Raw genomic sequence first — 13,225 nt, 5'->3', positions numbered from 1 at the left:
TTGCACAATTCCACTTACATGAAATAACAAGAATAGGCAAATCTGTAGACACAGAAAGTACCAGGTTACCAGGGACAGGGGAGAGGAGAGACTGGGTATGTTACCACTTAAGTGAGTACAGTGGTGAAAATGTCAAAATTTACATTGCAAATATTGGACCACTAAACACATAAGCTATATAATGTATATGCATACAATATATACGACAGAGAGATACTCATATAATAGTGGGTGGTAGTAGGGCAGTGAGCTTACTCATCAGCATATGGACTGGCTTCCATGTACTAGCCTGCCAGTACATGCAATTCACATCTGTGCCTTGGCAAAATGACAAATTCTTATATGGTAGGGTTCTCATGAGGTATCCAAACCCTTAGTGTTAAGTTTGCAAATGCATTTGTATTTTTAATGGAGGCTGTCCCTTAATCCAAGAGTGCCTATTTTGTGTCAGACTACTAGAAACTCAGGAAATAGTTATTTTAAATTACTTTGGGCCAAGGAAGGACTTTCGAAGCCCGATACCAAAAGCAAAAATCACAAAGGCAAAGAATGACAGGCTTAACCACATAGAAACTCAAAACCTCTCTATGACAAAGAATCCTGTCCTTGAAATCAAATGGTAAATTAATTGACAAAGGATTGCAGTCTCTAGTACAGGCTTTCTCACGGTGTGGTCTACATACCACTGATGCTATAGGAGAGGAGTTTCAGATGGTACAAGGACAGAGTTGAATCTTAAATAGTATGAAAATTTTCTTGGAAAAAAAAACTGATCTCTAAATCTAACTCTTCCTCTAGCTCAAAAAGCAATCAGAAATATTTGATATTATTTCCTGAGATTTGTGTACGAGAACCCAATGGTAGCAGGTCAGCTTACAGGTGGACTCCTAGGAATTTTGGAGCTGAAAGGATTTAAGATTCAGAATATTTGGGATGACACTGAGCAGGTATGCTCTGGGACCAAAGGCAGTATATGGTTGATTTAGCCAGATGTGGTGGTTCATACCTGTAATCTCAGCCCTTGAGAGCAGAATCAGAAGGATTGTATATAGTTCAAGACAAACCTGGGGTATGCTGAGTTCCAGGCCAGCCAAGATCAGTGTGAGTTCTAAGCCGTCTTGGGCTGTATGTGAAACATTATCATCTCAAAAAGTATCCAAAAATAAATTTGAGGTTATAAAAACAGCAATCATAAAACAGTATATTGCCAGTTACCTTGTCAGTTAGCTACACCTAACAAGTTAGGCAATTAAATTAATTCAAAGTTTTCATTTAAGAAGCTTTTGTTTGTTTGTTTGAAATATTGCATTTTAACTGGAAAATTCAGCTAATTGTTCAGTGTACTCTATCTTCTTCCTAAACTTTCTAGTATTCAGAAGCATAGTCAAATGATAAAGTGAAGTCTAATAATAGTCTGACCAGCCATCAATCATAGTTTCCCTGAGACTGTCCCAGTTTGACCATCAGAGTCCTGTGTCCCATGTAAGATTAGGATAGCTGGACATACTGATCATTTGGAAAGGTTCTGGAATAACATTTTTCTTTGCTGCATAGAGAAAAATTGTAGTGTTCTAAGCACCTCTTTAGTGTTAGTGTTTTTTTCTTTCTTTCTTTTTTTTTTTTTAAAAAAAATTCAGTAGACTCCAGAATCTATGATCTCAGTTGGGAGTTTTGGCATTGCTCTTCATTGTGTGACATAGGGCAACTTACTTAATCAAGCATCAATTGCCTTTTTATAAAAGTGAAAATCGGTGCTAATAATACCAGTTTCGTTGGGTTGGTATAAAAACTAAATGAGAATATGCAGATGCTATTCTTGGTATGCATTATAAATGAACAAGAATTGTTAGCTATTAATCCTTTATAGTTATTAATTACATTAAACAAGATTTAAGGGATGGTGTTTAAAAATACATTTCTTCTCCCTACTAGTCTAGAGGTACCATTTACATACCCAAAGGCTGCATACTCATTCTCACTGATTCCAATAAGTACAAACACTCCATCAGAACTTCTACCATACTATTAGTTAACACGTGATTAAAACTGAAAAAGAAAAATCCACATTTAAACACCTTCATTAGGCGAGGCCAGCCTGGTCTCCAAAGCAAGTTCCAGGAAAGGCGCAAAGCTACACAGAGAAACCCTGTCTCGAAAAACCAACAAAACAAAACAAAACAAAACAAAACAAAACAAAACAAAACACCTTCATAAGGATTTTCCAGCACATGATTAGTTGTGGGGTTGGAGAGATTGTTCAGTGGTTAAGAATGCTTGGTGCTCTTGCAGAGGAACAAAGTTTGGTTCCTAGCACCCACATCAAGTAATTCACAACCACCTGTAACTCCAGCTCCAGGGGTTCTGATACTCTTGGTTTTCATGGGTACCCATGTGCACGCGCACGCGCGTGCGCACAGACACACACCATCAATAAAAAAAAATTAAAAACCTCTTAAAAATAGGTTAAAATAGTGAAATCTTTACCTCAGAGTACACCAACAATTAAGTAGTTATCCATAATTACCAGAACAAAATACCTTTACATAAGTAGAAGCCAAGGAGAAATCAAGCAAGTAAAACACAGCCCTACCCTCAGATTGTTTACACTCTTTGTTCCAAGAAAATCAAGGCCTAAACTGGGAGTTAGGACAGATCAAACCCAATGAACCAGATATATATCAAGAATGTACCATGTCTTCTTCCCAAGACTGCTGGAGGCCTTGAAACAGCAGAATTCGCTACAAAATAAGGGGCAGAGATTGGCTTCTCCAGTAGGAGGAGCGGCCTTGAAAAATGATAGTGGAAGCACGCCTTTAATCCCAGCACTAAGGAGGCAGAGCCAGGCAGAGCTCTGTGAATTCAAGGCCAGTCTGGTCTACAGAGCGAGATTAGGACAGGCACCAAAACTACACAGAGAAACCCTGTCTCGGAAAAAAAAAAAAGACAAGAAAAATGATAGTGGAAAACGCACTCAAACAGGGACATGAAATGTCTTATTGTGAATTGGAACAGGAGTTAAAATTAAGGATGGATTATACAGGTAGAAACCCAGGGAATGAATCAGGAAAGGAAATGTTCATATAGCAGGCTGTCCACCCTAGACATTGGAGAAGGCCCATAACCAGCAATAACTTTCTTCTAGTTTGCAAAGAACATGGCATTCTGTGTAAAGCCCCAACTGAACCTGGGATCTCCAATACCAATCATTAAGGAAAGAGTGATTTATCCTGCTTTAATTATTAGGTTCTTACCAAAGGATTCTGTTACCCACTACTGAGCTTCAAAAAGCCTGGTAGCCTTCTGGCTTGTTCGAAGATAGCAGCATAGGACACTGACTGAATGGCTGTAGTCCCAGAAGACATTGTGGTCAGGTGTATATCCCCCTAGTCTGTTCTTTTCCTTATACAGTGCCTTTAATATCCCTATTCAGTAGCATTTCCAGGCTTCACTAAGAACCAAGTACCAAAAATTGGTGTTAGTGAAGTAGATGACAAAAGAGGTCTTTCAAGAAACCTAAGCAATCAGGACAGACACTACAGAGGTGTGACAGAAAGTGAACTCTCTGCAAATCTCAGCAAATCTTTGTAAATGTCAGCCTCACACTTCACTCACCCAGGTCAGACCCTCGTAAGGCCTAGAAACAGAAATCACCCTCTCACTTCACCGAAGACCTAGAGGAGCTCTTGCTTTCCCAGCTGAAGCAAATGCACGTACGTGCTCTCTCCAGGTTTCTCCCCCACTCCCTCACCTTTGCCATTCTCGAACTGAGTTATGCCAGCAAGCAGATCATTATGACCATTAGAAGCCAGGTAAGCATTGTGTTCTACAGGATTTCAGCGTCTGTGGGCTGACTACACTTGCAGTAGTAGTTCATCAGAAATGAAGATTCTCTTGAAACTATTCTGTCTATACCTTGGCTTTATTTTAGACCATGAAATAATAGTTTGATGCCTAATGTGAAATAAGTGAGAAAATTATTCAACGACATTGAAAAAGCCTCAGAAAAACAACTTGATATAACAATGTTAAGACATCAGCCTTGCTTGTACCCACCAGAAACCATTGGGGCTAGAGTGAGGAGGCAGTGGTTTTGTATTGGGACGAAGGAGATGAACACATTCTTAACGGTTAATAGGAGTACCTCCTACATTTCTTGGTAGCCTTTAAGATGTCCTATTTGAGTTTCACTACCATGCAAGTAATGCATGAGTGTTCAGCATTTCTTTGGGCATTTCATCACTTTGGGCACACTATCTGCCCAAAGATAGAAAGTGCCATGCAGAGAGTAGGGGAGGTCAGATAACTTGCTCAGGCTCATACAAAAAGGTAGAAGTATAACTTGCGCTACCACCCAGGTCTCCCACAGCAGGGAATGTTGCTCTTACCTAACCTGTGTCATTGAGCAAGAATAAAATCCACCCCAGTGTGCACATGCACACACATGCATGTGTGCATGAACACACACACGTACAGACAATGTCTCTAAGAACACAAAACTTATAGAAGGGTTTCCTGAAGTTCCTGCCTCTAAATTCTGAGTTTTAAGTTATTAATCCCTATCTGCGTTATAAGTTATCAATACCAGAGTATCTCGTTGTTGGGGATAGCAGATGCCCTGGGCATTCCCATTGTGTTTATCTCCTCCCTTGGTCCATTCTGGCCTTCAGGTTTTCTAGAAAATCTGATACACACCCAGACACAGGTCAACATGGAGGTGGATTCATCCCCCCTCCTGCCATAAAGAGGTCTTGAAGCACTTAAAGTGATAATCCTAAACAATTTTTTTTTCTGGGGTTGCTTTTCACTTGCATTCAGAATGGAAAGCTATAATCTACAGAGTGGGCCAGTCCTCCCCATTCTGAGTCTCAAAACTTCTCAGGCTTCTATTTTTCCCATCCCTCACCCTTGATCTTCCCCCATCAGAAGCCCAATTTGTTAATGACACTTCACTTGTCCTCATTGTCAATGCCACCCAGTAATTTAAAAGTCCTTCCAATTTCAGCTCCACTGAGTAGGGTGGAACTCAAATTCCAAGAGAGCCTCACAGCCGGATTGTCTGAAGGACTATTGAAATTCCAAGAGGGGGCACCTACAACTCCTTCCAAGCCATAAGGAGTCATCCCATCTTCTGGGCCCTAGTTTTTGAGCCTTTCCAGGCACCATTCAAAATACACTTGCACCTGCTAAAATTCCCTGAGCTCTGTGGGGCTGTAGCCAGCCAAAAGGTTCAGTCATGGTGGCCTAGGAAGCCGACACTCCCCCACCCACCGCCCCTCGGGAACTTCTTGGTTTGCCCCCTCGTCAGTGGTGAAGATCCAGCAGAGGCTGGTGCCAGCAGAGCCGTGTTCCCACCCCTTCTGGCCAGCTACCCACCTGTGGAAGAAGAGCAGAATGGAGAGCATGGTCTGGTCGATGTTGCGGTTGCAGATGCCCTCGTTGATCAGGTAGCAGGGGTCCCGCAGCACGGGCTCCAGCGAATCCTGCCGCATTATGCTGTTGAGCTTGTCAGTGTTGAGGTTCTCGAAGATGAGCTTCTCCTGCAGCTGCCGAAAGTTGCTCACGGTGGGGCTGCCCGGGTTTTCCCCGCTGCCGTCCTTCTGGAGGCTGCTCCGGCTGGCCAGGTCCAGGCAGCAGTTGCAGCAGTCGAGACCGACAGGTGAGCGGCAGTCGCTCTTGGACTGGGCCATCTTCTCAGGCTTGGCTTCTGCCTGATCAGCGAGGTCAGGGGCGGCTGGCAGGTGCGCACCCGCCGCGCTGGCCTGTTGGGACTCCAGGGTGCCTGCAAATGACAAGCTGCGAGAAGAGTTGGAAATTAGCGCCTAAAAAAAAAAAAAAGGCCGGGACACCTTCAGTTCGGGGCCCCCTTCTGGCTGGAGCGCTCAGGGTGCGAAGAGAAACAGCTGGACAAACAGCTCCCAGCGGATCCCTTGGGCTCACTTCCTCCTCCTCCCCCGCCTTGGTCTGGAAGCCCGGGCCGCTCCCCCTCTAGCCACCCTCCACCCCCCTCCCCCGCCGCCACCTCTCCCCTCCTTCTCCGGAGGTGCCACACGCGCGCGCCCCCCCCCCGCGCCCCCCCAGCGCTGTCCTAAGTTTCCCAAGTGTGAGCATGGCTCCGGGCGGACCTGCAGCCGGCAGGAAGGGCGGCCAGAGAGAGAGGGAGAGCCCCGGCGCGCCCTCACGGGCTTCTCTCTCGTCTGGCTCGCGGCGGGCTCCGAGCGGTGGTGGCAGGAGCCCCGGAGCGAGTGTGCGAGCCGCGCCGGCCGCGAGAGAGCGAGCCCCGGGAGTCCGTCCGCCCCGCACGGGCCGTGACAGCATGTAAATGAGCCCCGGGGGGCAGGCGGAGGACGCCCCGCCGCCGCCGCCGCCGCTTCCCCGCTTGGGCTTAGAAGGGGGGGGTGCCCTCCCCACCGGGACGCGGAGTCGCCCCCTCCCCTCCGCGCCCACGCGGTCGCTCGCTCGCACCGTCGCTCGTTGGCTCGCTCGCTCGCACCGTCGCTAGCTCGCTCGCTCGCTCGCCCGCGCTCCTGCGGAGCCAGCCTCAGCGGTTTCGCTGGCTCGCTGGCGCGCGCCCCAGCACCCGGTGGCTTCGGCGGGCGCTCACCGCGCTAACGTCCAGAGCTCCAGGAGCGCGCGCGCCGCTCTCCCCGGCGCGAGAGGGAGAGGGAGAGGGAGAAGGGGGGGGGGGGAAGAGGGGGGGGGGTGCGAGCCAGACGCCCGGGCCGCACAGGTCTCCCGCTCGCTGGGACGCCCAATGGTGCCAGTCCTCCGCGCCGAGGAGCCCCTCTTGCCAGGACGGCCAGACGCGCCGCCCGGGTCTTTAAACGGCCGCGCCACGCAACCCGGCTTTTTTCCCCCCCTAAGTGCCAAAGGAGCGAACGGCGCCCCGGCCTCCGCTCTGCACGCGACTCCAAGAAAGTGCTCAAAAAAAACACACGAGCACCGCAGAGACCGCCCCCCCCCGCCCCCCGGACTCCAAACTCGCAGCCACACGGCCCGACTCTCCGCGCCCGTGTCTCACTTGTCACCCCGTCTTGCGCCCCGTCCCGCCGCCGCCCGCCCGCGCCCCACTCGACGCCATCTCCCCCGGGGTTCCGCTGTCTGGGCTGCGAGCTTCCCCGGGGCCTGCCCCTGCTCCCTCGCCGCCGCCGCCGCCGCCGCCGCCGCCGCGCGGCTCGCCCGCCCGTTTCTTCTCCCGCTCTTTCCGCTAGGTCTGTCACGGAAAGTCTCCAAGTTTCTTTCCTCTTTCTCCCGTCTCCTCTTCACTCCCCGCTTGGCCCTTTCTTGCATTGCTTTCCTCCCCTCTAATTTCTGGCCGCCCACTCTCTCCTTTTTTTCTCGGCGCCTCCTTTGACCCCCTCCCCTCTTAATTCCTTCCTCTGACCCCCCTCTCCTCTCCTCACGTTGGCACCCCCTCTTTCTCCCCACTTGTCTTTCCTGGGTTTTTCTTTTTTGGAAACTTGGTCTCCCGCTTTTCAGGGCCCCGCTACCTGCTGCTTCAGGTGCTCTGGCTCCTTCGCTCCTTCGAGAGACTTCTGCTCAACCGCCCGCAAGCAGAGTCAGAAGAGGAGTGATGCGTCCCGTAATGGCGGCGGAGGGATCTGGGAGAATAAACCCCGAGCAGCGGAGGTATAGCAAAAGGGCAGATATGGGGGTCAGTCTAGTGCCCTGGGTTAATGCCCCTGCTGTCTACAGGAGCTTCAGGGACGTGCTAGGTGATCAAGCAGGACAGCTTTGAGGGTGTCTGAGAACTTAGACTATGTTGAACGTGAAAGATTGAGCAATTATTGATTCTTGGAAAAATTGAGAAAACATCCAAAATATTCACTTTTTGCATAAAACTCAAATAAATTTTTATTCAGCCCTACTCCCTTACAATCCCCCCCTCTGCCCCCTTCATTCGCTTCATTCATGAACCCAGGACATTTGAAATAGAGCAGTATATACTGCCATCTTCTGCCCAAAACCAGAACTATTTTCTGTCTGGGACTAAGTTTTGGCGCTGGGAGACACTACAGGTGCCTCCCGGTGGAAGAATCCATCCGGACTCCAAGTCAAGGCAAGAGTCCCTCTATTTCAGTAAAAGTGAATGAAGTTCCAGTTGCCTGCACCCTGGGAGTCTTGCGCTTAAATACATCTGAGATTTCCTAGCCTGCCATGGTGGAGCACATCTAAAGTCCCAGCTACTTGCAAAGCAGAAGCAGGAGGCTTGCTGCTTCCAGGCCTGCCTGAACTAAATAGTCCGACTGTCCAAAACAACAACAACAACAACAACAACAACAACAACAACAACAACAAAACTGAACAAAACCCAACCCAACCCAAACAAACAAAAAACCCAAACACAAAACAACAACAACAAAAACCAAAAACCCACCCCATATAAAACCAACCCTCGAGCGAGACCTGTAATTAATTAGGAGCAAAGTGCAGCCAACTAATTCGTGTTCCCCAGTCCTTGTGGCTGTTACATGGGGCCCAAAATGTGAGTAGCTGGGGAAGGCGTTACTCTGAGCTGTAGTGACTAGAAAATCCTAACCTTGCTATACTTCTGGCTCCTGAGAGGATCCCAGGCCCCAGGATGAAAGAGGCCATGGTGGCTGTGACAGAAAGCAGTATAACGGAGAGAAAACCCCCGCATCTTCACAGATTAAGAAATATCCATTTCCCCCTTAAAAACCGATCATGGCATTTTACTGCATTTCCTTCTTCTTTCTTCTCTCTCTTTTCTTTTTCATTTTCTTTTTTTGTTTTTGTTTGTTTTTCGAGACAGGGTTTCTCTGTGTAGCTTTGGGGCCTTTCCTGGATCTCACTCTCTAGCCCAGGCAGGCCTGGAACTCACAGAGATCCTCCTGGCTCTGCTTCCCGAGTGCTGGGATGAAAGGCGTGCGCCACTGCCGCCCGGCCTTTCTTGTGTTTTTTTTTTTTTTTTTTTTTTTTTTTTTTTTAATCTTCTTGGATAAAAGCCAGAGGAGGTAGTAGAATATAAAATTTCATCTGCATTGTGTAGACTTATAGCCTACTGAATTGTTTTTTAATTACAGTGTTTATTATTTTCCTTCTTGTTTATAATTATTTTATGTTAAATGCTATAATAAAATATATTACTAGTTCCAGAAATGTTTATTTGCATTTTGGGAACAGCTAGGCCTTTTGCTTCTATGTTTGTCTGAACGCTCTTATCTTTGTGTATAACCTTGGGATGAGGCCCTGGTGGAAGTATTTCCTTCTTGGCATTTGGCACTGTTAACTTCAAGATTTTTGTCCCCTTGACATTTCCCTGTTGTAGCCCTTGTTCTCGAGAAGTATTATTAATAATTCAGTACAGCTTGGCTCACCATATCAAGGCTGATCAAGAGCAAATAGAGTGGAGATAGAGAAAAATCTAGATAGTACAGCGATAGAGTTCAGAGAGCCGGGATTTGTGTGCACACGAGCCCAGCTCGTGTTGACAGACTGCATACCTCTGTGAGGGAAGGCCGACTGGACAGGGCCCCCTTGGCTCTCCTCTGTGAAGCCTTGCTTTACTGACATACAGTCAGGTGGAGAGATTCCAAACAAACGTTCTTGCATAAACTCAGAAAGCAGGAGTCTGGGGCACTAGCAGACAAAGATGGTGGCTTTTTGAGAGAGCCAAAAGGGAGTAGAAGAAACACCTATTTCTTGGATGGAGTCATTCAACGGCCATTTACTGTGTGCCTGTCTTGTTGCAGGTACAGTATTAATGAAGATTCAGAGGTGAATAAGATTACTCCAAAGCTCCCCAGAAGAATTCCTGGTCTAGCTGGAAAACCAGCTTTACAGACAGACAAAATACTACAAGTCAAGCTGACTCTGGTGTTACTGGCCTGAAACCTTGATTTATTTTTTATTTTTTATTTTTTATTTTTGGCAGCTAAGGCAGAAGGATCACAAGTTCAAGGCCAGCTTGGACAACTTACTGAATCTCTCTCTCTCTCTCTCTCTCTCTCTCTCTCTCTCTCTCTCTCTCTCTCTCTCTCTCTCGTGCACAAGCATGTGTGTTAAGGGTTGAGGATATAGCTCAGTGGTGGAGTATTTGTCTAACATGCATAAGGCTCTAGGTTCAATCCCCAGCACCTTAAAAAATAAAGAAAAGAAAACAAGAAGCAAAACCCAAGGCTACCACTACAAGTGTGAAATGATAGGCACTTGGTGATTTGTGGGCAGGCAGAAGCATATTCTGGAGAAGGTGGAGCAGGTTTTACTTTGGGGTGGAAGGGCAATCCACACATGTTCCTTGGTTGATTTATAGTAAGGATACATCCCAGTGAATCCACTATGAACTGAAAATATCATAAATAAAAAAAATGACTTGCTCAGTCAACTGAGCACTGTAGCTTAGCAAACACAGCAGGCCATACGACCTTCATAGTCTTGTGGCTTACTGGGAGCTGCCCATCATTCAAATCCTATGTTTGAAGCAGAGTTTCTACTGAATACACATTGGTATTTGCACCACCATAAAACATGACATTTGTAAGTAGAATCATTGAAAATTAGGGACCAGTGGAGAGAGGCCCGTGGGTGAGAATAGTGGGTATGTTTGGATCTTGTGTGAATTGCAGAGAGTTTTGTGTTACTAGAGGATAAAATGGAAAAGACAGAAGTTGAGAGTTGAAAAGGTACTCAGAGCTCATGTCTTGAGGGACCCAGTATAAAGCATTAAAGAAAATTGTGCTCTGAGCCTAGTGTGGTGACTTACACCTGTAATCCCAGTACTCAAGGTAATTCTGGGCTACATAAAAGATGCTTGCTAGCCGGGTGACAGTGGCACACACCTTTAATCCCAGCACTCAGGAGGCAGAGCCAGGCAGATCTCTGTGAGTTGAGGACAGCCTGGTCTACAAAGTGAGTTCCAGGACCGGCACCAAAACTACACAGAGAAACCTTGTCTTGAAAAACACAAACAAACAAAAAAAGATGCCCACTAAAAATCAATCAACCACAAATCTATCCACTTCACAGTTTTGTCTTGCTTTAGAGAATTATTCAGAAAAGAGATAAATATTATTTGAGTCCTTACTATGTGCCACAAATGCACATATAACACACACACACACACACACACACACACACACACACACACACACACACATTCTTATTTACGTGTCACAACAATTCTGTGAAGTACGTATGATTTCAGTGATGATGTGAACTTGGGTAAGTTAAAGAAGCTCTCAGGTTATACAAGGAATATATGATGGGGCCAGGGTTTGAACTTAAAATTTCCTAACTTCAGAGGTGGGTTCTTATCCATCAGGTAATTTTTTAAATGAAGGCTTATCAAATACTTACAAAGTGTAATATCTGTTTAAAGAAGACTGTACATTCACAGATGCACATATGCATCCAATGATTTACTGACTAATATATTGAAAGATTTTTATTTAAACTGTAGAATACCAAGAAGGAAATTGATGGCCCTAGTGTAATATCATAATAGCTGACTTTTTGAAGGGCCATCATGAGGCAGGCATTATGTTAAGTACTTTATATGCCATCATATAAATTAACTATCCTGACAACCTGAGATAGATGCTACCATCATTTTCATTCAATAGATGATGAAACTGAGCTACAAGAGGAGACCTGGAACACCTGGATTGTAAGTCCCTACCCTTTAAGCACGTATAGCCTAGTTAGGTTCGAATCAATATACCCAAGGGAGCTGTAGGCAAGTTCATTTCATATCATCAATACTCAATTTTGTTAACGTCTCCTCACAGAGGGAATCAGATTCATTATAACTCACACACTTTCCTATCACAGATTTGTAAAAGCTGGTAAGGGTAACTCTAGATCAGGGTGTTCATAGACTTTTTTTCTATTTTGTGCCACACATCCTTATGACAGTAGGGAAGCTTCTCAAAATAGTGTTTTTAAATAACACACAGGCTTACAAAGAAATCAATTGTACCGAAGTGAAGATTTCAAAATATATAAAATAGAAAATTATATGTGTTTGTTAATACAGTTTAAAAGCAAGATTCTAGATGCAGTTTTGATAACCATGATAACTTCAGTATAATGGCTGTGAATACATTTAAAGATACCCCAAATAACAGTGACATGAAACTGTTAATTACTTTTGGGGCAGGAGGATGCCTCAATCAGTAATGTGCCTACTACATGAGGACCAGAGTTCAGATCTCCAGCACCCACATAAAAATAAAATATATTTTGTGGGTGGACTGAGGGCAGGTGGGATTGGGAACAGGAGGGATCAAGTGGCGGGGAGGGGGTAGTAAATACTGGGAGAAATGACTGGAATTGGGGGGGGGCATTTCAGGGGCAAGATGGAAACCTTGTGCAATGGAAACTCCATGGAAGCTACTCCTAGAAATGGGGATACCGAGCCTGAACCGGCCATCTTCTGTAACCAGGCGAGGATTCCAGTGGAGGGATTGGGACACCAAGCCAGCCACAAAACCTTCGACCTACACTTTGTCCTGCCTGCAGAGTGTTCTGGGACCTGAGCCTGCCAGACTCGTCATCAAAAAGACCAGAGGGCCTTCATCCAGCAACTGATGGGAGCAGATGCAGAGTCCCACAGCCACACACTAGGCAGAGCGAGGGGAGTCCTGAAGAGGAGGTGGGAGGAAGGATTAGAGGAACCAGAGGGGTCAGAGACACCATGAGAACAGGGCCCTCAGAAACAACTGACTAGGACTCATGGGGCTCACAAAGATCAGGGAGCCTGTAGGGAATGACCTAGGTCCTCTGCATGTATGTTATGGCTGAGTAGCTTAGTGTTCCTGTAAGATTCCTAACAGTGTGTGTGTGTGTGTGTGTGTGTGTGTGTGTGTGTGTGTGTGTGTGTGTTGGGGTGTGTGTGGCAGACGCTGACTCTTTTGCCTACTTGTGTGACCCTTCTCCTCCTACTGGGTTGCCTCATCCAGCCTTGATGTGATGGTATGTGCCTGATTTTTTTTTTTTTTTTTTTTTTGGTTTTTCGAGATTGGGTTTCTCTGTGTAGTTTTGCGCCTTTCCTGGATCTCGCTCTGTAGACCAGGCTGGCCTCGAACTCACAGAGATCTGCCTGGCTCTGCCTCCCGAGTGCTGGGATTAAAGGCGTGCACCACCACCGCCCGGCACCTGATCTTATAGTAGCATATTATGCCGTGTTTGGTTGCTGTCCCTGGGAGGCCTGCACGCATGCACGCACACATACACTTACACAATACAATACACATACATGGGTTATACA

The 13,225-nt window shown here is 46.3% G+C and overlaps 1 protein-coding gene across 4 annotated transcripts in view; it reads right to left on the bottom strand.

The window, feature by feature from the left end:
- The window catches only part of Tsc22d3 (TSC22 domain family member 3), a 63,473-nt gene extending 55,740 nt beyond the window's left edge, over positions 1-7,733 (bottom strand). The window contains exons 1-2 of one of the 4 annotated variants that reach the window (XM_006970309.4): positions 7,488-7,733; positions 5,374-5,793 (exon numbers count right to left, since the gene is read on the bottom strand). In XM_006970309.4, coding sequence (XP_006970371.1) covers positions 5,374-5,687 — 314 coding nt within the window. In that variant the 5' untranslated portion in view covers positions 5,688-5,793; positions 7,488-7,733. Of the gene's footprint in view, positions 1-5,373; positions 5,794-6,122; positions 6,386-6,462; positions 7,080-7,487 lie in introns of those variants that run through there. The other 3 variants (XM_076561627.1, XM_006970311.4, XM_015992239.3) reach the window with 3 other exon arrangements.
- Positions 7,734-13,225: the final 5,492 nt, after the last annotated feature.

Source organism: Peromyscus maniculatus, chromosome X, assembly GCF_049852395.1.
Source record: "Peromyscus maniculatus bairdii isolate BWxNUB_F1_BW_parent chromosome X, HU_Pman_BW_mat_3.1, whole genome shotgun sequence".
Taxonomy (NCBI): domain Eukaryota; kingdom Metazoa; phylum Chordata; class Mammalia; order Rodentia; family Cricetidae; genus Peromyscus; species Peromyscus maniculatus.
This window is presented reverse-complemented; position numbering and strand designations above follow the sequence as displayed.